The sequence below is a fragment of the Nomia melanderi genome, chromosome 3 (assembly GCF_051020985.1).
Source record: "Nomia melanderi isolate GNS246 chromosome 3, iyNomMela1, whole genome shotgun sequence".
Lineage (NCBI taxonomy): Eukaryota > Metazoa > Arthropoda > Insecta > Hymenoptera > Halictidae > Nomia > Nomia melanderi.
The window spans coordinates 20,707,219-20,733,587 of NC_135001.1; the positions used below are offsets into that span (position 1 = coordinate 20,707,219).

The 26,369-nt window shown below is 39.8% G+C and overlaps 2 protein-coding genes across 7 annotated transcripts in view; one reads left to right on the forward strand and one right to left on the reverse strand.

Moving 5' to 3' along the window:
- Nucleotides 1–10,945, forward strand: part of 5-HT2A (5-hydroxytryptamine receptor 2A) — a 78,402-nt gene extending 67,457 nt beyond the window's left edge. For both annotated transcript variants that reach the window (XM_031982082.2, XM_076365754.1), the window contains exons 4-7: nucleotides 641–865; nucleotides 4,262–4,568; nucleotides 8,249–8,545; nucleotides 10,133–10,945. In XM_031982082.2, coding sequence (XP_031837942.1) covers nucleotides 641–865; nucleotides 4,262–4,568; nucleotides 8,249–8,545; nucleotides 10,133–10,352 — 1,049 coding nt within the window. In that variant the 3' untranslated portion in view covers nucleotides 10,353–10,945. The remainder of the gene's footprint in view (nucleotides 1–640; nucleotides 866–4,261; nucleotides 4,569–8,248; nucleotides 8,546–10,132) is intronic.
- Nucleotides 10,946–11,640: 695 nt separating this feature from the next.
- The window catches only part of HnRNP-K (Heterogeneous nuclear ribonucleoprotein K), a 199,976-nt gene continuing 185,247 nt past the window's right edge, over nucleotides 11,641–26,369 (reverse strand). For all 5 annotated transcript variants that reach the window (XM_076365867.1, XM_076365871.1, XM_076365870.1 and 2 more), the window contains 5 exons: nucleotides 21,210–21,338; nucleotides 19,530–19,959; nucleotides 18,795–18,949; nucleotides 18,531–18,700; nucleotides 11,641–16,727 (listed from right to left, as the gene is read on the reverse strand). In XM_076365867.1, coding sequence (XP_076221982.1) covers nucleotides 16,700–16,727; nucleotides 18,531–18,700; nucleotides 18,795–18,949; nucleotides 19,530–19,959; nucleotides 21,210–21,338 — 912 coding nt within the window. In that variant the 3' untranslated portion in view covers nucleotides 11,641–16,699. The remainder of the gene's footprint in view (nucleotides 16,728–18,530; nucleotides 18,701–18,794; nucleotides 18,950–19,529; nucleotides 19,960–21,209; nucleotides 21,339–26,369) is intronic.

Consider the following 26,369-nt stretch of genomic DNA (forward strand, 5'->3'; position numbering starts at 1 on the left):
TAAAAACACGTGATACAATTAGGGTTAACCCTTTGCGGACGGAGATTCTTTGAAAAGTACAAAACCTTCAACGAATGAAGCAGAATTTCATATTAATTGCTTAAATAATAGCAAAAACTACATGCCAATCTCTTGCTGTCCAAGTGATTAAATCATTTGCCTGCGACTCAGTCTTCCAAATATGAACGTTTCATCTCACAAACATCGACGTTCGTCCGCAAAGGGTTAAATTCTAATAACACTATCCTTCCATTCTTCCAATTTATAGAACAAGTTTCAGTTTGTCTCACGTACGCGCGACATTCGCGCTCAATTAAATGCCCTTTCCCCGCCAAAGGAGCCTCGCTGAAAGCAGTCTGATTCGTATTCCATCGATCCCCGTATTTTTCCGCTCGAGCCTCGAGTTTCGCCGGAGTCGGGCCGGTTCCCTTGACAAAACCCCGGCGATACTTTTCGAATCAGTTCGATTCATATGAAAATCCTCGAATATTATTCGTCCCCGAGACCTCCGATCCGTCCGGCGTCCCTTCGGACGTCCGAGGCGGGACCCCGAATCGTAGATCCCCGAACGGGAAGCGCGATTCCACTGATTTACGAGGTCGGTCTCGGGCCTCAGCTGGATCACCGTTTTCTGTTGCAGGATACTGGCCGTTCGGCGTGATCTGGTGCAACGTGTACGTGACGTGCGACGTGCTCGCGTGCTCCGCGAGCATAATGCACATGTGCTTCATCTCGCTGGGCCGTTATCTGGGCATCCGGAATCCGCTGCGGACGAGGCACACCGCCACCAAGCGGATGGTCGGCTTCAAGATCGCGGCCGTCTGGCTGCTCGCCATGTTGGTCTCTAGTTCCATTACAGTGTTAGGTAAACTCTCGCCCCTAATCTTCCTTCGTTTGAATCCGGCAGCAGCTGATTTCCACGTTTAATCCCTCGTCTTACAACGAACCCACTCTGCGGCTCTCCGCGAGCTCCGGGTGTACAGAATGTTTCAAAAATACGTGTCGCGACCAACGTGACTCTGCATATTTCATTCGATGCGAAAGGATGTGAGGATCGCGAAATTCTGACCTTGAAAAAATGCTTGAAATGCATTGCTGCAAAGTGTTCTACTGCATTGTGGAAGTAAACTGTGAAATGATGCATTGGATTTTGACAATGAGTACAGGATCTAGCGATAAAGGATTTTTTACTAGAACTACCGTGTTAGTCAAAATGACTGGTTTCGATTTTTTTATTTAGCAATTGATGTCTTCGAAGCATTGAATATTCGAAATTATCTTGAAAATCAGTAGTTTTGCTATTCTTTAAAATTAACTCAGAAGAAACTGAAAATAATCTATTGTTAAAATTTTTATAGGAATCGCATATTAATTGTATTAAATGCTCGGTAGTTCTAGTGTTAACACTAAACTTTCCATCGCATCGAAGTGAAATCGATGGTGGTCGTGACGCCTTCTTTCGGAACACCCTGTATCTACATGGACCCGCGGAAAGTTGCAAATAGACTGCGGATCTTCGCACGAAGTCAGAATTTCCTGAAGCAGTTTAAAGAGACAAGGGTCGAATAGAAAATTCTCTCGGAGATCTTAACGAGGTGAAAATCAACTGGAAAGCAGAAAATTCGCAGTCTATTTGAAAGATGCAAGTCGCAGCTGTTAATGCACTTTATTTTTGATTCACTGGTAGTATTAAAGAATGCAGGTTCGTTTAACCCTTTGCGGACGACTGTCGACATTTCGGCGAGATGAAATGCTCGTATTTTGAAGAATAAGTTGCAGACAAATGATTTACTTACTCGGACAGCAAGAGATCATTAAGCATTCGATATATAATTCAGCTTTATCTGCTAAAGGTCTTGTATATTTCAAAGAATCTTCGTTCGCAAAGGAGTAAGCTTCGTAATTCAGGTTAACCCTTTGCACTCCGAACTTCTTTCGCATCTTTTCCTCGATCACTCTGTATTATTACATTTTATTTGAAATGCACTTGAAAAAATAGTTACTCTGTACAGAGCAGTGCAAACGATTCTTCTCGCTGATAATATCGAAAATAACATAATAATTATTTTTAAAATATCTCGACAAAGAATCACACCAATGAACAAAACTGATGTCGAGTCACGCTCGACATTGGAGCGCAAAGGGTTAAGTAAATTTCCCTACGGCACATTTTACAGAATAGTATATAAATAAATTAATTAACAAACCGTTGACACAAGCCTACTCGGAATAGATCGCTAATCTTACATTCAACGGAGAGCGAGCTCGAATAAAATTTCAGTCAAATAAGAATCTTAGTGCAGTTCAAAGTTGATCTCATCGCGCTTATCGGAGCATTGAACTTCAGAAAGTTTCGCTCGCAGATAACTGGTGAACGATAAAGAATGCCTGGCAGTGGCGTTATCGCGAGAGACAGAGATCGTCGAAGCAGATTCGAAACAGAGAACATCGAGTTAACTATCGCGAGACGAGGGATAAATAATTCATAACGCTCGCGTGAATGATACGAGGATAAACCCGATAAGACGCCTTTGTATTTTACCAACAGATTTTCCCAGCAATACAGTCAAACTTGTTTTTGTATGGTGGATAGGAACCGCATAAAAAAAACCGCGCAAAACATGTTCAGAAATTTACGAAATAGTGAGAAAGTGCTTTCAAACAAGATAAGTAATTAACCGTTTGAGTGCTGAGGAGCGCTATAGTTTGTCAGTATCAATTATAATTTTCTTACTGTTTTTCAAGAAATAAATCAAAGTAAATTTATTTGAATAAATGTTATTTTTTGATATTTCTTTTGTAACAACTGCAAGGAAGAATAGAAAAGATGTATCGAAATTTATTCAAGACAAAAAATTGAAAAAGTGTACAATTAAAATTTGATTTAAATAATTAATCAATTAAAAAATTATTTGATTTTTTTTAGCCGGTTTTTTTAAAAAAAACTGCGTTAAGGGATATTTTTAAACCATATCACAATAAACGTACTCATTATTTTTCATAGTAATACTGTTTCTGCCCACTGCACCTCCGAAACTTCAAAATTACTACAAAAAGGACTGCACAAAACAAGTTTGACTGTATTGCTCTCCCTCCAATCCTCTGCCTCTCCTTGTCGCTCTCTCTGTCTCCTTCTAATCGAACTTCTCTCCTTGTCGACGATTCGCTCCATCAACGATCTGTGATCCTAGTAAAAGGAGTCTAAAAGTAACAGCATGGTATGAACGGAGTAGAACGCTGAATCCTCTATCCTCTTCGCACAGTGATGCTATCCTCGTCTACATGCTCCTCGCATTATGTTCGCCTAGTCCGCGTTGAGGTGACGTAACGTAACAGGAGCGCATAACCGGAGCTAGTCGCCTAACCGTCCATCCTTCTCGCACGATCTTGTCTCCTTGTCTTCGAACCTCCACCGACGTCCTGTGCTCCTAGTAACAAAAAGTCGAATTTTGACGAAATTGCACAACAAGTTGTACGGAGTCGTATAGCCAGACGGCGCCGATGAATCTTGCCGCTCCGCGCGACGTGACTCGTGGTTCCAACGGCAAGAATCATTTGTGCGTCTGAGAAGATTAATGTGACTGTTTTCAGATGGATAATGTGTATAATTGAAAGTCATTGGAATATCACGCGAATAATAGTGACGCGTGATCGTTGTTTGAGAGTTGATTATTAATAATTAATGGTTCAATGATTCAGTAAGTTTATAGTCGAACGATTCATAATGATTCGGTAATAGTCGCTTAGGATTACGTAGTAGTTTAGACTGTCTATGTTCCGCAAGTGGATAATAAAAAATTGATTTATACGTACTTTAACCCGGTTGGCTGTCAACAATCATCGGCTGGTATCACGTAACTCACTAGCTGAAAGTATTATAAATGATTTTATCCGCTTCTCTTCTTCTTCTTCTTATTATTATTATTATATATACAATTGAGATTCTCTAATGGGCTTCTAAGCTTAATCTCGCTGTTACAATCTCTAAATTCATTAAATGATACCAACATAACGCCTTTGCGCTGAATAATTTAACCCTTTGCACTCGGAAATTTTTCGCTAGAAATATTTAACATTTTTCGACGAGGCGAAGACGATATTCTTTAAAATTAACTCAAAGGCAAAACACAAGTATATTAAGGAACAAAGCTATTTTATTCCAATATTTCATTATGTATCACATTCTATAGTTTTACTCTATCAAATTATCCACTCTCGAGTGGAAAGGGTTAAATGTCGTGACTGCAATTTTATTCCGCAGGTATAATCAATTCCGTGAACATCATGCCGCGTCCGAGCACGTGCGTGATAAACAATAGAACGTTCTTCGTGTTCGGATCGTTGATCGCCTTCTACATCCCCATGATCGTGATGGTGGCCACGTACGTTCTAACGGTGCCGTTGCTGAGGCAGCAGGCGCGTTTCGTCGCCGAACACCCGGAACGAAATCAGTTCCGCAGATTAGGGGGCAGATACGCATCGACCAAGGCGTCCACGACCACCTCGAGCACCGCGTCCCTGACCACGCGACACGCCTGGAGGATCTCCGGTGGCACCGGAAGCGACAGGTGAACAATTTAGAAGAAACTTAATGAGCCGCTGAAACAATAGCTCATTTAACGCTGAAACTACCAGACGGCTCAAACGACCCATGTCTGATGTCTTTTTTTTCCAATTAGTAGAAAGGTAACAAATCTCTGAGAAATTATTGAAGAAATTCATTTAGCACTATGAAAATTGAATTGTAAATCAATTAACGTCTGAACAGATGCACTCTTTGAGTTTCTATAGCGAAATTTTAAAGTCAATTGAACTGCTGGTAGTTTTAGTTTTTGTCTTCTTCTTGCAATTATTAGAAAGGTAACAAATCTCTGAGAAATTATTGAAGAAATTCATTTAGCACTACGCAAATTGAATTGTAAATCAATTAATGTGAACAGATGCACTCTTTGAGTTTCTATAGCGAAATTTTAAAGTCAATTGAACTGCTGGTAGTTTTAGTGTTAACACGTTGCGTACTGGTAACGAGAAATCTCGTTATAAAGACACTTAGCTATGCGACTTCGCTAATTACAGCATTGAGAAATATAACATTTGATTCGAATTGACTAAACAGTGTTAAACAGATGTCTTTTATTGTATGGACACTCGTTCAGCAATGACCATGGTAAATATCTTGTGTTTGTACACTGTTTAAAGTTCAATCCCTGATTGTCTTACACGTATTCGTCTATCAAGCTTCGTATAACCACGAAGAAACGAAAAGATGACCGGTTACCAGGTTACTAGGAAAAGCGAACGCAATTTCGCAACCGCGAGGACTATGCGGCAACGGCGCTGGAACGCCGGTTTATGACACGTCCAATGACAGTCCCAGAAAACTGACGCGAGACACACGATCGAATGAAATGCATCGAGGAAGACAGTATTCGGCAGACTGCTACCGTGACGGACCGAAGTTGCGCGAAATTATATTCTTGTCCAGCTGGCATTCCCGCTTATTCGATATTCCGAGCGTCGCGCGCGGCCGGATTTGCGACGATAACTCCGTAAATATTGACTGTCGGAGAAATGTATGCGGATGAGAACCGAATAACGCGCCGGCGAAACAGATTTCCAGTTATATCGGCAACAGTCGGTATTTTAAACGCAAACGCGATTCCCTGGCAGCGAGGTTCCTCTTTCGTGCGAGGGAATTGCGCATCGGTGGATACGAACGCTTCGAACAGTCAGCGAGGAATAAAACTGAACTCACTTTTTAAATATTATTGTCTGATGGAATCGTGACTGGAATTGTATCCGTTGATATCGAAGGATGAACGCGTGGACGTATCGGAGCGACAGATACCAGTGAATCGATCACTTTTCTAATAAGAAACAGTAGTTTTCGATTTAACTAAGTATCGAGCTGTATAATTCGCAACCTCCTTCGTCTGATAACTGCTTGCAATCGAGACATTTGATTCAACTGAAACTATAACATTTGAAATTCAATATTAACCCTTTGCGGACGAATGTCGACATTTCGGCGAGATGAAATGTTCACGTTTGGAAGACTAAGTCGCAGACAAGTGATTTGATTACTCGACAGTTAGAGATCAGCACGTAGTTTCCTTTTCTTCTATTGATTAAGCGTTTGATAGATAATCTAGCTTCGTCTATTGAAGGTTTTATACATTTCTAAAAACTTTTGTCCGCAAAGGGTTAAGGTTTGAATAAGGTATCAACGCATAAAAAACATAGAGCTAAAATAGTTCTGTCTCAAAACTTACGCGAGAGTGTTCTCTATGTTAGTTGCAAATTTTATTATAAACATTTCATCGGAGAATAGTGAAGAGAGTATTATCGAGTGCAAAGGGGTAAACGTATCAGGTGTTCCAGGAATGGTGGTACAATCGTTGATCGGTCCCTTATTCACTCAAAATCCTTAGTTAGATCAAATTGTTGGGACACCTTGTGCGTAACAAACGCCAGAAGCCGGGCGAAGCCAAACCGCAGCTAAATTTCACTGTGAACAGGACCGACGGTACATCCAGAAGTCCAAGCAATTCGAAACTGGTGCCGAAAGTGGATCATGCCACTCTAACGACAGATAACATCGTCTACGAAACAAGAAACTTCACTCGGAAGTTTTGAGGCTGCCGTTTAACCTCAGACTGCCCATTCTCTGTCTCGAATGTGATCTATAATTCGCTTTTAAATAGCCTTTAACACTTGATTATGTTTGTAATGATAATTTTCTGAGCAAAAATCAGTGCACCGGGAAATGATCTATTGTATGAGGTGGGTCATGGAGAAGTAGCCTGCTTCCGATGCGGGCGCCATGTTTGGAGGCAGTGTCGCGAGACAAACTGCCAGTCAAGCCCTTTGAACTCTGTAGGCTTCGATATTGCATCAGGAATAATATTAGATATTTTAATGAATCTTAAAGAAACTACAATTATTAACCCTTTGCACTCCAAAGTTTTTTACTAGAAATGTTTAATATTCACTGATGAGATACAGATGATGTCCTTTGAAACTAATTAATGAGAAAACATGTATAAATTACGAAGGAAAGTTATTTTATTTCAATATTCCATATATTGATGCATCGTGCAAAGCTTAATATTATATATGAGACTTCATAATTTTGCAAATCAAATCGAGTGGTAACAGAGTCACCTCTCGAGTGCAAAGGGTTAAATTTTTCACACATCCAAATTTTGCGCTAAGAAGGAAAATAAAAGATTTAAAGAATGTTATAGCATTTTTCATTTTCGCTGGGGATACTATAAAAATTAGTTGCAGTTGCTGATTAATTACAAAAAAACCTTGAGTGCTAAGGGTTGATAATTTCGAAACAGTATCACGAATTGCTTTCCATTCGTTTTTCTCGAGAAGTATGAAAGATATTTCATAGATTTTTCACACATATTGTACATCGCGTTTGGAAGACGACGTTCATTTTTGTTGCTCGTTAATCTTGTCATCTTATCAATATATTTAGGTGCTCCTCCACGAACCAACTTGTAGAATATCCCGGAGTAGCCGCGCAACAGACATCATAAACGAGATTGGCCTTGCATTAACGTGTCACCGAGTTACAAGTGACGAAGGTGGATTAGCCTTGGAACACGAATGGCTATTTGCAAATGCAAATGGGGGCCGGGACAATTCGGCCGGCCGAAATCGCTGAAAATTCCTCGTCGGGTTGATATTTGACCCTATGCACTCGGAAATTTTTCACTGGAAATATTTCAAGATTTCCTAATGGGATAAAGACGATATTTTATTAAACTAACTCGAAGAGAAATTACACGTACATCGAGGAACGAAGCTATTTTATTTCAATATTTCTCAAATTGATGCATTATACAGGGTATAATATTAAATAAAAAATTTCATAGTTTTACTGTATGAAATCAAATGATGAGTAAGAGGCACCTTTCAAGTGCAAAGTTTATATCTTCCTAAATCTCAGATGTTAATCATAACGAACATATTTGATTTGTATTCCTAAATCGGTCGAAATCTCGAATATTCATAGCAATAAATACAATATTCGATTCAGTATTAATAGAACGACATTTCAACCGATAAAACTACATCCTCCCAATACTTCGTAACAAATCTAAAAATCTCCCATCGATTCCAACTTTTAATCCCCGACGAAGTAAAAATCTCATGTACAACACGTATCGATTCGTATTTACAGCGCGATAGCTAATTATACACAAAACTACATTCGAACAATTGATCTTACTAGGTTTATAACGGCACGAGCGAAGGGCAGATCACTGGCAGCGAACGCAGTGGCGACGGAGCAGAAGGCCAGCAAGGTCCTAGGTCTAGTCTTCTTCACGTTCGTCCTCTGCTGGGCGCCATTCTTCCTCCTGAATATCTTTTTCGCCGCGTGCCCGGAGTGCCCGGTGCCCGGTCACGTCGTGGACACGTGTCTGTGGCTGGGATACGTGTCCTCCACCATCAACCCGGTCATTTATACCGTCTTTAACAAGACATTCAGGGCGGCGTTCATCAGACTGTTGAAATGCAAATGTTCTAGGTAAGCCAGTAAAATAAGACAAGAAAAGATCCACTGTTGCCGAGCAATTCTTCGCCGTTGTTCGATGATCAATGATACTTTTTATGTTTCCTTTGTGAAACTGAAACAGAATGGATGCCAGGAATCCTATATGGTTCAAGTCGATACGTATGGCCGAAGATAAATGACAGAGCAAGTCTCGCATCGCTACTTCCTCTGTAGGATAGTTCGACGGAGTAATTAATCATATCGAAAGCAAAAACGGATTCGTTTGGCATCCACGATTTGATCGATCCCTAAGATCCGTCGTGAACGTTTGGAACTAATCTAGAAATTGAAACTATTCGAAATTGTATAAACGAAGATAGTAATTATTTGAAGGATAATGTTTCATATTAAATCTAATGAAACCTACTTCTGTTTGTTCGCTGGATTTGCTCTTAGAAGAATGATTCAGCATAATTTATTAACACTGGAACTACCGAGCTTTTAATACGATTAGTATGCAATTCCTATAAAAATTGTGACAATAGATTATTTTCAGTTTCTTCAGACATTCATTATAGTGCTCAAATGAAGCTATTTATTTTCAAAATCATTTCGAATATTCGATGCTTCGAAGATATCAATTTATCGAAACCAGTCATTTTGACTGGTACGGTAGTTCTAGTGTTGACCCTTTGCGCACGAATTTCCGCATTTGAGATGAAATTTTCATATTTGGAATGCTAAGTCACAAAGGGGTGATTTAATTACTCGAACAGCAAGAAGTCAGTACGTAGTTTCCTTTTCCAATTATCTAAGCAATCGATATATAATTTAGCTTCATCTGCTAAACATTTCCTGTACTTCAAGGGATCTTCGTCCGCAAAGGGTTAACCCTTTGCACTCGAAAGTTTTTTACTAGAAATATTCAATATTCTCTGATGAGATACAGACGATGTCCTTTGAAACTAATTAATGAGAAATCACATATAAATTAAGAAGGAGAGTTATTTTATTTCAATATTCCATGTATTGGTGCATCATACAATGCATAATTATATATATAAGAATATAATTTTGCAAATCAAATCAAGTGGTAACTGAGAGTCACCTCTCGAGTGCAAAGGGTTAAATATGACTGCCAACCAACGATATACAGTTGAATATTGAATATCAAATTTTATAGTTTTACTACATGAAATCAAGTGGTGACTGAGAGTGACCTCTCGAGTGCAAAGGGTTAACCCTTTACGCTCGAAAGTTTTTCACTTGAAATATTCTATACTTTCTAATTTGACATAGACGAGATTCTTTAAAATGAATTTAACAAGAATAGTATATAAATTAGGTAAAGAAACTATTTTCTTTTAATATCCCACGCACTGATGCAATATACAAATGTTAACGGTGAATCCGATAATTTATAACTTTGCAAATCAAATCAACTGGTGACTGAGAGTCACCTGTCGAGTGCAAAGGGTTAAAGTTCCTACGCGAAACAGAGTTTCGTTATGACAGTGTAGACTGTGAACGCGTTAAAAATTGCATCATCATTGTTTAACTTTCCACGATGCGCGTGTCAGCTCGTTAACGAAGGTTCCCGGTGGGAAAATATTTTTCCAGGCTGGCGAGACCGGAGAGATATCGCTCGGTGACGGAAGGTGGACGCAACGCGATGAGCCTGTGCACCCCGACAGCCCTTCCCCTAGCCATTAGTCTTCAGGGTACGTCGTTGTTGACGCCGACGCCGAACCCGACGACGACGCCGACGTCAGGAAGCTCGTACGTGACGATGATGCATCGGGAGCCGAGATTTATGTGCCGCGACACGCCCCCGTCGTGAACGCGAACGCCGTTCTCGAGTAGAGTGCAAGATGCTTGCGCTTTAACGGTGCCATTTTTGTTCCCCCTGCCGAGAATTTGGAAGTTCTCGTCGCGAAATGTTTCGAGGAACCACGAAGAAACGTCTATTTCACCTGCGACCCGGTAGAGTTGATCGATTCCCACGAACGTCTGTGAAACGATCGACGAACGATCGATATGAACGGACGCGAGACATTTGGGTACGTAATTAGGAAGTCGCCGCGGGCGTTGCTGGTCGAACGACGAAGGATGATTCAAGAGAGAACTGTTAATAACGATCCTCGAAAGTCACTTTAATTCTCAACACGAGTATCCCTGTGCCCGAAGAAGCTCGACCTTAATAGAAAACTCAGCTGCGAACTGTGTAACCCGTAAAGTACCATGAATGTATCTCGATGTGATCAAAGGACGAATTACTTTGTCGGAACTGGCCCTCACCCTTTCGGGGATGATTCTCTGGAGAATAGACAAGAGGAGGGAATCGTTCTGTACCTATTGTTGTTGAACCAAAGATTAACGATAAGTTCAAGTGTACGTAGAGAGGGTATCAAAGAATTGACGAAATAAAGTAACTTTAACTATCGACAGTCTTCTTTGAGATCATTATTTATAACTACCCTTCGTCGAAGATCCATTCCTCTCTGTTCGATATTAACCATTCGAGACCGATTGCACACCGTGTGTGCAATAATGACACTGGAACTACCGAGCTTTTAATACGATTAATATGTAATCCATATAAAAATTGTAACGATAGATTATTGTTAGTTTTTTTAGACATTCATTATAGTATTCAAGTGACACTATTTATTTTCAAGATCATTCCGAATATCTATGCTTTTGAAATATCAATAACTGCGAAGAGAATTGAAACCAGTCATTCCGACTGGTACGGTGGTTCTACTGTTAAATTGGGACGAAACTATTTATTTTCCTATTTGAATTATTTAATATTTAGAATGCATCGAATTTCCTTTAACACCAGAACTACCGAGCATTTAATACGATGAATATGCAATTCCTATAAAAATTGTAACAATAGATCATTTTCAGTTTCTTCAGGCGTTCATTATAGTACTGAAATGATACTATTTATTTTCAAAATCATTTCGAATATTCAATGCTTCGATGATATCAGTAATTGCTAAATAAAATAATCGAAACCTGTCATCTTGACTGATACGTAGTTCTAGTGATAATATCCTTATGTCCTCTCCTAGGAACCGTGTTCGAAAAAATCCATCTCGAATATATTAACAAACACGAAATAATCATTCCCATTTCGCCTTCATTTGTACTAACTTTTATTTGACAAATAAAAAGTATCCATTACAAATAATTGTAAACTGTATATCTTATATAGTACACACATCGTGATTCGAGTTTTTCGACTCTCGTTCTTTCTTTCTTTCTTTCTTTCTTTCTTTCTTTCTTTCTCTCTCTCTCTCTCTCTCCCTCTCGTTCACCCGTAATATATTTTCATTAAACATACGCTAACTCACTCTCTTTCTCTCCCCGCGGTTCGACCGTTCATGGGTCACGGTCCAAACTCTCTATCGCCTCCCGAAGGGGTTGTTTTCCTGATCCGCGCGCTTACACGCACACAAAAACGCACCTAATTCTCTCCCTCTCACGCATTTCGTGTGTGGGTGTGTACAGCTGTGTCCGTCTGCGTGTCCCCGTTCGTCTGTTTCTCAAATTCGCGAGCGAACGTGATCCTTGTCGCGAAATTCGCGGCCGAAAGCTGGGAAAATGTTTTGCACCCCCGAGCGACCGATATTATTTCACGGTCCAGCGGATCGCCATTTTCCATTCACTTCTCATCTCCGGGAAATTCCTGAAAACGATGGATCACCCTATTCGCGGCTAAACGTCGCTCGTGCCTGCAAAATACCGTCCAATCATCTTCACTGCTGGAGTTAGGGGTGTACGAGAACTCGGAAATATGGGGGTAGGAATTTTTTGGAGTTAGACAGGTCCGGAAGATATTGTATTTCGAGACTGGAAAATATTGGGATCCTGAAATATGCTTCTGGAATAGTTTAGAATTCTTCAATGTATACCAAGGTTGGAAACAATAATGAAACTGAATTAATTAAATTAACCCTTAGCACTCCAATTTGTTTTGTAATCTATCAGCAACTGCAACTAATTTTTATTGTATTGCTAACGAAAATGAGAAATGCAACATTTCTTCGATCTTTTATTTTCCTTCTTAGTACAAAATTTGGATTAAAATCTAATTTTAGGGTAGTTTCTTTAAAATTCATTAAAACATTTAATACTATAACGATATTGGAGCCTAGAGTTCAAAGGGTTAATATCCCATTGTATGTCAAAACAGTTCTACTTCGTTACATGAAATTTGAAAATCGCGTAGGAACACAATATTAATAAATTCCATACTATTACGCAAAACATAGAAAATGTGATTTTCATAATATTCATCAGGCAAAACCATCTATAAAACATTCTATTCTCGTTATATTTAAAAAAACGTAAATTCTATAAGAAACGTTTTGAAAGTAGAAATTCTGGGAATCTATATTTTCAGGTCTCGAAATATCTTCAGAACTTGCCTGACTAGTACTAATTACTTTATCCTCTATTTCCGAGTCGTCGCACGCGACGAATACGAATCAACGAGAAAATCAATTTCAAGTTCCATTTGTCGCGGTCGCGATTGAGAAACAAAGAAACGCGAGCCACGCGACTATCAGAGACAGGAGGATGTGTGTCTGTATGTTTGTGTTGTGGCTCGATCGTTAAACCTAAGAGAATGGTGTAAGGGTTGAGGGTTGGCTCCAGGAACCAAGGAGTCGTAGTTTCATTGAGATGCGTAAAAAAATGCCCTTTGTATATAGCGTCACCCTGGCAAGGAGGGACTCTGGTTTCTATCTTATATACTCATTTTGTTTTACTCGTTTACTCGGTTTCATTCAATGATCTCTTCGCGATGGGACTGAATTGCAGCATCGGGGGATAGAGGAGAGAGAGGTAAGGGGTGCTGCGAGATTTCCTCAGGCCACGGCGTTGCCCTTCACCTGTTAACTGGGAAACGTTTCCTCTTAAAAACGTATGAGCTCTTCATTGGCCAAACCGAACTCCGTTTGTTGAGTTTTCAAAAATTCTATCGTCGAATCAGTTGATTAGTTCTTCGAACTTTTACATTTAACCTGTTAACTGTGGAATCTTGTTTGAAAAATCTCTAATTGGGCAATATAGTTAATGAAGCGTATACTTGTCAAACGCAGATGTTCACTTATGATATGTGTTAATGAAAAATTCAAGCAAAATAAAGAGTTACATGTTTATCTAAGGAAATAAATAATTTATCGTTGAAAAACTTAGTATTATTTTGAATTTCGAGATGACGTGTATACTCGTCGAACGCAGTTAACTGGTTAAAGTTCTTTATCTGCGTTCAGTGCCACGAAATAATCCTTTGGCCCAAAGTTGCAATAATGGTAAAGGTAAATTTAAAGATATCTCATGTACGATAAAGTAAAGTAGATTCTACGTTCACTTGTTTTCCCGTTTAACACTAGAACTACGTACCAGTAAAGATGACTGGTTTTGATCTTTTGTTTCGCAATTATCTTAAAAGCATTCAATAATTCAAATGATCCTGAAAATAGTTTCATTTCAATACTATAATGAATGTCTAAAAAACTGACAATCTATTATTACAATTTTTATACGGATTACATATTAATCGTATCAAATACTCGGTAGTTCTAGTGTTAGAGAAATTTATAATCACTGTATAATATTGCATTACGTTTGAATAACTTTTCGTGGAGTTAATCGATCTGGCTAATGAGGAGTACATATATCGAAGGGAAATTTTCTTTATCTTGCAAAGAACACGAATAGTTTGTCAGCGAGTGAACAGAGGAGATAAATCATTCTCGTGTAACACAGGTCAAAGGTGAATCTTCCGGTACTCCGGTTAACAGGTTCCGGAAAGGAAAGAGGACGAGTTCGTTCTTTAGTTTAGGTCGGCTCGTGGACTTCTCACGCGGCACACATTCGTTCCGAAAATACGCGATTCGGCGTGCAACCCCTGAAACGGTACACCCTGTACAGGTCAGACATCTTGGACACGAGAATCTTCAGAAATGACGACAGAGTTGCATCGATGACAGAGAGGCGACGTAACGTTCGCTCGTTACAGAAAAATTCATACGAAAATGATTGAATACAATCGATTTATTCGGGACTCAAGGAATTCGGTAATAAAAAATATCATCATCAGGCCTTAGTTTCGTTTAGTTTCGATTTCCTTCGCATCGGCAGTCGAACGCGCCCAAGCACGTAAACTGCGAGTAAAGAATAAGACGAACGATACAGGGTGAAAATCGATCACGCCATTCTGCGTCGTTCCGTTTTCCAACGACAACTCTTATCGCTGACATCCCGAAATTCGACAACTGTACAGACGACAGGGTGTCCCCTTTCAGGCCTATTAGACCAAGTATTCGATGTTCGATACGGTAAACTTGAACAACAGCGAACGGCAACGGTCTCGTCGATCGAATTTGAAAAGAAACGGATTCCTTGGTGCCGCTTAGTGTCGCGAGACGTCTCGACTCGTCGTTCTTCAAGTTTAGCGTTCCCAGTGTGGCTTCTTAAACATGTACTTTGTTTTTTTTCTCTTTTCTTTTTTAATAACTTTCTATGCACAGTGTCAGACTTCGTTGCAAGTTGATTCATTTCATTCCATCCTTCCGTTCCTCAGCGTCAATATTCTCTTTTTTTTTTTGATTCCATCACACCGCGATTCGTCAGCCCGATGGTGCTTCCTATATATTTTCTCTTTCACGCTGTTTTATTTTTTTTTTGCTCTTACTATAATCCTAGGACACTTAACGATTCTACCGCGCGAAATTAAGGAGACGCTCGGTATTAAACGCGCGCTCGATTATCTACGAATAAGGGGTGTCATTAGTACAAGAGACTTGGGGGAGGGGAAGTGGAATATAATTAATGCAAAAATTATTCTTATTGACAATCGTACAGTAATCATAATAATTATAATAATAATAATTATAATAATAATAATAATAATAATAATCATGATGCAACAGCAGAAACGTGGTACGTGGCGATTAAGGAAAGGGAAAGGATATTTGTTAGTGGTGTCGTACGTTCTCTCCATTCTTCTTCATCTTCGTCTTTACTCTCTTCATCATTTCTATCTTTCCGTCATCTTTTTCGATACTCTTCTTTTTTTTTCTCTCTTTCTTTATATGTATATACAAAATTTCTTTCGCGTACTACAATAATCCTATCTGGGTTTCTTTGTCTCCTCTCTCGGCGGGTCCGTCCCTTCCTTTGATTTAGCCGCAACATTTTCCACTGATTCTTAGCTCATCGGCCTTCAACCCTTTCGCTACGGAAATCAACGCGTCACGGTGGGTAGGTTTCGAAATTTCTTTTTTTCTCCGTCGAAGCAATTCCTCCACAGTGGAATACTGCGCGCGCGTGCGAACGTTTACGAATTTGCTTCGTAAGCCGATGTTGTACTCCGTACGATTACGTGTATACACGCATGATTACCAATGCGTGTACCGTGTGTGTGTATATATATATATATGTGTGTGCCTCGTGTATGGATATTAACCACTCGGATATGGTTCCCGTAGCGAGAGGCCGAAGAAAAAAATAGTAGACAATGATGTGTGCGCTTTTAAAAGTCATTTGCTCAGGAGGACCGTCACGATCCCGACGGTCCCGGTGAATCCTCTGATTAAAAGGGGATTGACAAAAAAAAAGATAAACGCGAGTGGGGGGAGGGGAAAATAAAAGGGGGAAAAAGTAATTATCAAAGCTCGTCCGGAGCCGTCGACAAAAAGTTACGCGGTACAAAACGATCGAAAAAAAAGACAGGGCGGGGGGCGGGAAAAAAGAGAAACGCATACGCGAGAACGATGATTCTTTTCTTTTTTTTTGTAGGCGTGCGAACGGTGCCCTTTCTTTGGCCTTTTTTGGACGAGGATCGTTGATTCTCAAATGGGACAGGCGCGGAGCCAATACATCTCGTGTTGTTCCGGTTTTCTTGACGGTTATCGACGGGTTCATCGAATACAATGGAAAAATTCTGATCTCTCCTTGGTTGTGTGTGTGTCCCGGTCTTGACATTTCTTCCTGAGAGAGGCTTTATTCATTCGGCGACGCGCGAGCTGGGCGCGCCTTCGTTTATGGTTCCAGTATCCACTTTTCTTTTCGTTTAGTCGCGCGAATATGCTTGCCCGTTTGCGAAGTATCCTTAAAAAAATTACAAACGCATCTTTGGCTCCCCCCGAATGCTTCCCTCACCACGTCCTAATAATGGTCTGCATTCTCGTGCACGCTGCAACAGAAAACACGGGAGACTTGTAGTTAGACTGACAAGAGTACTCGGATGAATTATGAAAAAGATCCGTGGAATTAAATAAAACAGCCTCCTGTTAACTGGTCTAAGTTCACACTCATTTTCTAACAATCTGTAATTTTCTCATTTGTGATACGAAACATAGTGATTTTATCAGTCGACTTATTTTAAATGGTTAATTCAAACTACAATCCATACGAATGCTTACTGATGAAAATTTGCCGGTTAACGGGGTAATCTACTTAGCGCTTAGGTATTATTCAGAGATTACAATAGTAATTCAATGTTATGCATAAACAAAAATAAATGGGTTTTACATCAAGGAATATTTAAAAGAAACCAATGAAACATTACATTCTATGAAGACGGATATCGAAATGTGAATACTGGTGGCAAATGGAAAACCTAACCTATGCTGACTGTACTGTAGCTCTTTACTTTAGTCACTATACACTGTACAGAGAAAACTGTCCCTAAGCTGTACAACAGAAAAACAAGTGTCGTATTGAGTTCGTCGAGCAAAACGGATCCGCAGGGTTGATGTTAGTTCCAAAAGCAGGTCTCGGAAGCCGACGATCGCGAGTGCCTTCGTAGGATGATTAGTGATTCCTTGTTACATCGAAAGTAGAACAACAAAATCACTAGTCTTCCATACAACGGCACTCGATTTAAGTCCCCCACTGCGTTGATCTAGTAGATCTTCGCTTCTCTCTCTCTCTCTCTCTCTCTCCCTCTCTCTTAATCTCTTTCCCTTTTCCTACAGCGTTTCCTCTCTGACAGCTCCATTCCGATTTTGTTCCTCCACCATCGCGCGAATGTTACGCATTTTTTTCTCTTCTTCGTTTGGTTAGTGGATTTTGTGTTAATTTCTTCGTGCAGGATGGAGACGACACGATGCGCTCCGGCGCGGCGATGCGTCAAGCGAAATTAGTTGCATTGGCTGATGTAAAACTTGATAATGATATGCTGATTGTTATACATATTATCGGCCATGACAAGCGAAAGATGTTAATTGTGACATATCGGCAATGTTATCTGAAGCGTATTTCCGTTGAGTTGCGGTCGCATGTACTTACATTATTATGAACACAGCAGATACAGATTGATTCAGAGTGCTAAATAAGGACGAACGAATTTTAACCTGTCAATTTGTCATTTATACTCGAATACATTTTTCTATATTTATCATTATAGCGTAACTGGTTTTGAGAACATTCTCATTTATCTCAACGACCAGACTCTGACAGATTAAATTTCGTTTCAGGAGCTAACTTGTTATCTAACGCATTATCAAACACACGCTCGGCACATATCTAGCTTAAATATTTCACTAAAAATCTCAACGCTCGTTAACTGAAATCATTTTTTCATTAATATTCTGTTATTATATAACTTTGAACTTTGAATGTTACACGAGCAACACTGTCGTAGAGACTAGGCAAACACTGATCGATAAATTTCATACATTGATGCAAACATAGTTTCTTGCGTACCAGTTTACCATAAAATTAAGTCGAATGGAAAAAGTTTCCCTAATCAAGCGTTCTGTCTATCTAGATTAAAATAAAGACTCTCGGAATTCTCACGTTGCTTCTTAAGTTCTGAAAAGTCATGCATGCGTGCGTAGGTAAGAACGTGTTATGAATAAAACACCTGCATTTTATTACTCAATTACGTCTATAGCTCGCATTTTAATTTCTAAGCGTATCTTCTGCGGTCGAAGCATCACTTAACAGCGCTGCCTAGATAGAGGAACGAGAATGTAACGGAACAGATAATAACCTCTGCTGGAGCAGGTACTGGGCCATTTGTATCTGACTGGGTAATCCGGTAATGGTGATGATACGATCGTTGCTACCAGACAACGGCTCGTCTATAGTAATACCAGCACCACTGTCCGATCTGATTTTCCGGATTCTGGCACCGCCCTTGCCGATAATGGCACCGGCGAGCTGAAACACACACCGAACAGACATTAGCTACTGACAGACTTGTCTACAGCATTAGTGACTCGTACACAGGATTCTTTAACTGTTGTCCACTTACGTCTTTGGGTATGGTGACCTGGGTGCTAGTCTTGCTGCCACCCATGTTGCCTTGGTTGCCCTGGTTATTGCCACCCATTGGTGGGCCACTCATACCAGAATTCCCTCCACCGCCCAAACCATTTGGTGCTCCTCCTTGCATGCCCCAGCCATCGCCTAAACAAAGTACAGGAATTATTAAAATCATATGATCATTATGATAACTACATCTAACTGTATTAAAACCTAACCAAAGCAATAAACTCAAAATACTGACATGTGGGAATAATAATAAAGTGAAACATTGGAACACTAATTTAGTAGAAGACACTATAGAGCCAAGAAAAGACATACTATCAACTGAAGGATTTTAACAATATATTTAAAACAATGAAGCTTGCAAGAGACAAAACTATACAAGAGAAAGGAGTTGACAAACATAACAAGCTTCAATAAACCTTCAATATATTAACTCTGTGCTCCTATGTCGAGCGTGACTCGACATCAGTTTTATTCACAGGTGTGATTCTTTCTCAAGATATTTTTAAAATGGATTATATTGTTATGTTATTTTCAATATTATTAGTAAGAAGAATCGTTTACACTGCTCGCTAAATATCAAAATGATACTGAGTTATCGAGGAAAAATTGCAAACAAAATTCGGAGTGCAAAGGGTTAATAAAAAAATAAGACAAAACGCTCCGAGAAACTTCGTGGCATTCGTCCCTTGCGATTCTTCAAGCTCGATCTCCTTACCATTATAGTTTCCACCCCCGTAAGGTGGCGGGCCGCTTCTGTTGCCGCCGTATCCACCTCGGCCACCCTCGTAGCCTCCTCCGCCGCCGCCTCCGCTGCCACGATTGCCCCCGAAGCCGCGATCGGGCGGCCCACCAGACATTCCACCTCCACCGCCGCCACCGCCGCCTCCGCCACGGGGTCCACCCCTAGGTGGTGGCGCAAAATCGCGATTCCAGTCCGGTGCAGTGCTGCGGCTGTCGTGTCTCGGTATCATACCGCCGCCGCCGCCACCTCCGCGGCCACCGCCGCCACCGCGACCACCCGGACCGCCGAAACCACCCCCTTTACCCTGGCCGCCCTCTCCGCTGCCATAACCGCCGTAATCGTCCGCATAATAGTCGTCGAAGTTGTGAGGGTCATAGGGGTTGTTCACACCCTTCAGTGGAGACTAAACAGAAATAACAATGATGAGAGTTTACTTCGCATTAGAGAATTTGTTTGCAATAAATAGACCTTGGATTTTAGTCAGTTAACTGTGTTTGACGAGTATAAGCGTCATAGAAATGTTAACACTAGAACTACCGAGCATTTCATGCGATTGATGTGTAATCCCTATAAAAATTGTAACAATTTTCGGTTTCTTCTAACGTTCATTGTAGTATTCGAGTGAAACTATTTATTTTCAAGATCATTTCGAATATTCAATGCTTTGGAGATATCAATAATAAAATCAATATCAATAAACAAATGAACCGAAAACAGTCGTTTTAACTGTTACGGTAGGTCTAGCGTTAATGAGTTAACTGTGACGAATATACACGTCATCGTGAAGCTTGACATGATATTAATTCTTTCATGAATTCTTGATTTTTTCAAATAAACATGTAATTCTTTTGTTTCGCTTTGATCAATCATCGAAATATACTCTACGTGCATTCGACCTGCGTTCGACGAGTACACGCTCCATTTTTCGTTTTTATTGCGCGCAGAACCAGAGGTTTTTCCAACTAAATTCCACAGTCAACTTGTTAATTGGATGCTAAACAACTTTTTTGGATATTTACAAAAAATGCGGAAGTGATTGGATGTGTATGCAAAAGAATTAATGAGAGTATTTATCTAATTAGATCACAAATATTGTTATTACAAAAAGATATCAAAAAATAACATTTATTCAAATAAATTCACTCTGATTTATCTCTTGAAGAATATAGTAAGAAAATTATAATTGATACTGATAATGCGTTCATGGGAAATTTGAAACTGCTAAATTGCCAAAATCCGCAAGAATACATAAAACATTTCCATCTCGCCCGGAATTGGTAAATTATGTTTTATAACATTTGCAAGGGGGAACCATCATTTGTCGTTCTTCTATCTGTTTATAAAATTATCAATTTGCATGCAGATTAATTATATACGACGGATAATCAGCGATGCCGGAGGCGCAGCGAGTACGCACGAAAGGAAAAGTGAAATGTACGAAAACGGAACACAAATGGTTAATGAACTTCCGTTAACATTTACAATTAGTTTGAATTGCAAAGGAGCCTTTGTTCTTTCGCTGAATTTCCCAATACTAGGAGAATCAGCTGCAATTTCACTTTGTAATTCGATTTCATTCGCGAACGCTACTGACGTTATAAAACGAACGACACGGAATCCGATAAATCGGTGACATGAATTTCTCGAACTTACAGTTTTAATAGTTGCGATCAGCTCACGGATGCACTCTATGCACGTGTTCGGTTTCCCGCAGATACTGATCAAACGGTCGGTGCTGTGAGGACAACAGTGCGAGTATATTTTAATCCTCGCGCCAGTTTTCTGTAACAGAAACAAAAATCGACATTTAGATTGATCATCTAACAGACACGAAGAAACGCATTTGCTTTGCTTATTTATAATATTATCATATTTATGAGTGGGTATATCATCGATAATTACAGTGTGCAGCGGTAATTATTTCTCAATCTCCTCGTTACAGTGCATATCTCCATTTTTTACACAATGAAATATAACATAGTTTACAAGAAGAACTTTGGATCGATCACGCACGTGCACGTCACAGCTCAGGACGAGCAGATTTAATCTGAGGTGCTCCGAGGCGGAAAGGTTAAGAATACTATCTACTGGGGCGTGTTAACACGTTGACTGCCATAGTCATCGATGACCGGTGATTCCGAATTGCTTACAAACGGTTGCAATACATAACACGATTAACACTAGGTTTACGGACGTATTGTCCGGTTTACTCTGTTGTTCCTAGAAAAATGTTCGATCATTTAGATCTTGGAAATTAGGGATTTAATATTAGGTTATTACGATATGTATTCTTGTAACTGCATCAACCAAAACCGACATGAACGTTTGCCAAGTAATGTTTATAAATTCAGTATGCGTCAAATTGAGGCACTCCGTAAACCTAGTGTTAATATCGAATGTTTAATACAATAACTAGATAATAGCATAACGTAAGAATTATGATATTATATAATTAATCATTGTTTTAAATTAAGAGTGCCTTCATTAACCCCAAGAAGCATTGGATTTTACTTTTTTCCAGTTTGTCAAGCATACCTTATACTATGCAATGTTATACGATAGCGCATATCTTGAAAGCATTGTAATGAATGCAACATGTCAAGTCAACTGACACTCACAGCGCAAACAATTCATAGAATGAGCAACTAGATAACAATCTAACGTAAGTACAATGCCAAATGATTAACATCTGAAGCCATGAACTGCGAAACAGCGCAAGTCAACCAATCAACATTTCCAGAAAATCAATTCTTTTCATCTTCGTCCACTCGTTCACAATCTATTTTATTCATGTCCGATTTTTATCGATGCAGGTATCGGCAACACATACACCTGCGTCACGTGTACACTTTCAATATAACGTGTATATTTCGTATCTTTCAAGTTACAGTGACGTTAAACTTTCATGCCTGAGCGTACAAAAGTTAACTGATTACTTAATTTTATTTAACACTTCAAGTGCAAAATGAAATAAATCCACAAGATGCCAATACACTAACATATGACTTCAAAGTTACATGGGCCTACAGAGGGTTAATTTCAAAGAACATAGTCTTCGCCTCGTCAAAAAATGTGAAATATTTCTATCGAGAAATTTCCGAGGGCAAAGGGTTTACGACTCATACAGACAACGTTAAAAAGTGGACTGTTCTGGAATTCATAACTTCGATTATTTCTATTGCATAATTCCTCTTAATCTCCGACGCGAAAGAATAAACGATACACAAGACCCCAAGCTGTCCGTGTCAGTCGACGTGTCAAAGATCACGGGGGAGTAATTTCGCGTCTTATCGAGACACCGTGGCGCACCGATCCGATCCGGCGAAAGTGAAACCTCTCGTCGCGTTCCTCGGCTCGATAACTCGCGCGAGCAATTGCTGGCCGACGATGGGCGGATCGCGTGCCACGAGTTGCTTAAACGGTCGAGAGAGCCCCCTCCATCCGCCCGCCGGCCGTCAGTCCGCTCGAGATCGTACCCTCGGAGACAGGGTCGGGTTAAAGGCGGTGAACCTGATCATTCGGTCACCTTTAATCTCTCTTTCGTCCCCCTGCGCTCGCTCGCTCGCTACCCCGTCGGCCGGCCGACGCGTGTTCCGCTCCGGGGAACGCTGCGAACAGTCCCGATGCGATTATCGCGCCGAAACCACCACCCACGCACCCCCGAGAAAACGAAATACATCGTGGTAACTAAAATTAGCGGTCGCTCGAGCTACCCGACGAATCTCGCTAACTTCGAGACTCGTCGTGACTTTCAACCCTACCGCTGTTACTCCTTGCTCTACATTTACTTTGGCAGGAACGTTCGAGGTGACATTGTGGTTTATCGCGAAATTTTGAAAATTATTTAATCTTCGAGTGAATTTCATTTGTCGGATTAGGTTATCGCGTAGATAACGCGGATTCTCTGTACTCCTTCGGCTGTTGACGAGAATATTTTTATCATCTGATTATCGTGTATTGATACGTGATAGGCGATGGAGGAGGATAAGCGGTAGATTAACCCTTTGAACTCTGGAGGCTCCAATATTGCACCAGTTGTAATATTGAATATTTTAATGAATCTGAAACTACCCTAAAATTATTCGATTTTCCACACATCCGAATTTTGTACTAAGGAAAATAAAAGATCGAAGAAATGTTGCATTTCTGATTTTCGCTAGGAATACTATAAAAATTAGTTGCAATTACTGATAGATTCCAAAACCATCTGGAGTGCTAAGGGTTAAACAAGAGTTCTATTTATATCAATTCTTAACCTCTTAGGCACGATGCGCCACTATAGTGGCTCCCTCGCTACCAATATATCAAACATCATACCCAATCATATTACTAATTATTAAAGTAAATTGTTAAAGTTAAATTACGTGTATCACATCTTTAAGGAAAATGATAATTTCAAAATTCAGCCGTGACTAAGAGGTTAAGTATAAAAGAAGTGTACAGAAGACATGATTAATTTGCATCATTTACCAGGAAATTCCGAGTTCCAATTACGATCAATTACGAAAGTCGCCCTTAGCCGTCAGAGTGAATTTTAAACTGGGTAATTAAGGTTGACTCGTGAAATCTAAAATTTAATCGAATTTTTTTATCAGGGTTAACGTGAATTATATGCCGTCGTAATGGGGATTGTTAATTGAACAGCGCCGCGGTGATCTATAAGGTTTTTAACGTCAGACTCCCACCCCGTTTGGAAAGGGGGCCGTGTCCCGGCGAACTTTGAAACAAAGTTGGGTCGCGTGATTTTTTTCCCGGGGGTTGTAGTGTTATTATTCGAGGCGATAAGGGAGCAGAGAGATCGTAACCGAGCCGCGAAACGGTGAGGGAAGTCGGGGGTGATGTAAAGATAACGCGGTGCCCCTTGTTGTTAGGGGCCTAATGGCACGTTTCGCGGCACGGGGAGAGGGCTCGATTGCTTCGAGCCCAACGATAATCGAGTCGAAGGAGTTTCTTGGAAACAACGGACCGAGTAATTTTTCAAATGCTCCTCGCGATGGCTTCCTGGTCGCTCCCGTTCCATCGCGGTTTCGTGTCGATCGATGGCCAGCAACTATAACCCTTTGAACTCTGTAGGCTCCAATATTGCGCCGGGAATAGTATTCGATATTTTAATGAATCTTACGGAAACTACCCTACAACTATCCCTTTGCACTCGAGAGGTGACTCTCAGTCACTTGATTTGATTTGCAAAATTATAAAGTCTTATATATAATATTTGCATGATGCATCAATATATGGAATATTGAAATAAAATAACTCTCACCACTTGATTTCATACAGTAAAACTATAAAATTTGATATTTAATATTGAACTTCGTATAATACATGAATTTGAGAAATATTCAAACAAAATAGCTTTGTCCTTCGATGTAAGTATGATTTCTCGTCTAGTTTCACGAAATATCCTCTCCATCCCATCAGAAAATCTTAAAATATTTCTAATGAAATACTTCCGAGTGCAAAGGGTTAACCCTTAGCACTCCAGATGGTTTTGTAATCTATCAGCAACTGCAACTAGTTTTTACAGTATCCACAGCGAGAATGAAAAATGCTATAACATTCCTTAGATCTTTTATTTTCTTTCTTAGTGCAAAATTTGGATGTGTGAAACATCTAATAACCCTTTGCACTCGAGAGTTTTTCACTAGAAATATTCCATATTCTTCGATGAGATACAGACGATGTTCTTTGAAACTAATTAACGAGAAAACATGTATAAATTAAGTGTGATGCATCGGTGCGTGAAATATTAGGATAAAAAAGCTCTGTTCCTCAATTTACCTTTGATTTCTCTTCGAATCCATTCAAAAAAACCTCGTTTTTGTCTAGTTAGGAAATATTAAGTATTTCTAACGAAATACTTCCGAGTGCAAAGGGTTAAGCACCGACAGAACCGACTTCCCGAAGCCCGGACCCGTTTACGGCGCGGACCGTAAGCTTCTGCTCGAACTTCCAACAAAACCGCTCAAACGAGACCCTCCTCTTCGCCTTCGGACGCAGTTCAAGCGCAAAAAGATCTATTCTTTGTCCGGGCAGAGCGGCGATTAACTTTCGTTGCACTCGAGTCGCTTGCTACTTCCTGGAAGCGCGGGGAATCGCTTGCGAAAAACTTTGCCGGCAGCTGCCGGGAGTAGAGAGGATCTTCCTTTAATTGTTTTTGCGGAAATTGCGGCAATGCTTCTTTCTATGTAAATTCCATTTCCCCGTTAACACTGGAACTACCGTAACGGTCAAAATGACTGGTCTCGATTCTTTTGTTTAGCAATTATTCGTATCTTCGAAGCATTGAATCATCGAAATGATTTTGAAAATATATAATTTCACTTGAACACTATGATGAATGTCTAAAGAAACTGAAAATCTATTGTCACAATTTTTATAGGAATTGCATATTAATCGTATTAAATGCTCGGTAGTTCTAGTGTTAATGGAAATTCGATGTATTCTAAATATTTTACTATTTCAATCACTAACTATGCTATGTTCTCCGAATGTTTTCTAACACTAGAACTACGTAGCAGTCAAAATGACTGGTTTTGGTTTTTTTATTTAGCAATTATTGATATCTTCGAAGCTTTGAATATTCGAAATGATTTTAAAAATAAATAGTTTCATTTGAATACTACAACGAATGCCTGAAGAAACTCAAAATAACCTATTGTTACAGTTTTCATAAGAATTGCATATTAATCGTATTAAATGCTCGGTAGTTCTAGTGTTAAAAGCATTGAATATTCGAAATGATTTTGAAAATAAATAGCTCCACTTAAGTACTATAACGAATGTCTGAAGAAACTGAAAATAATCTATTGT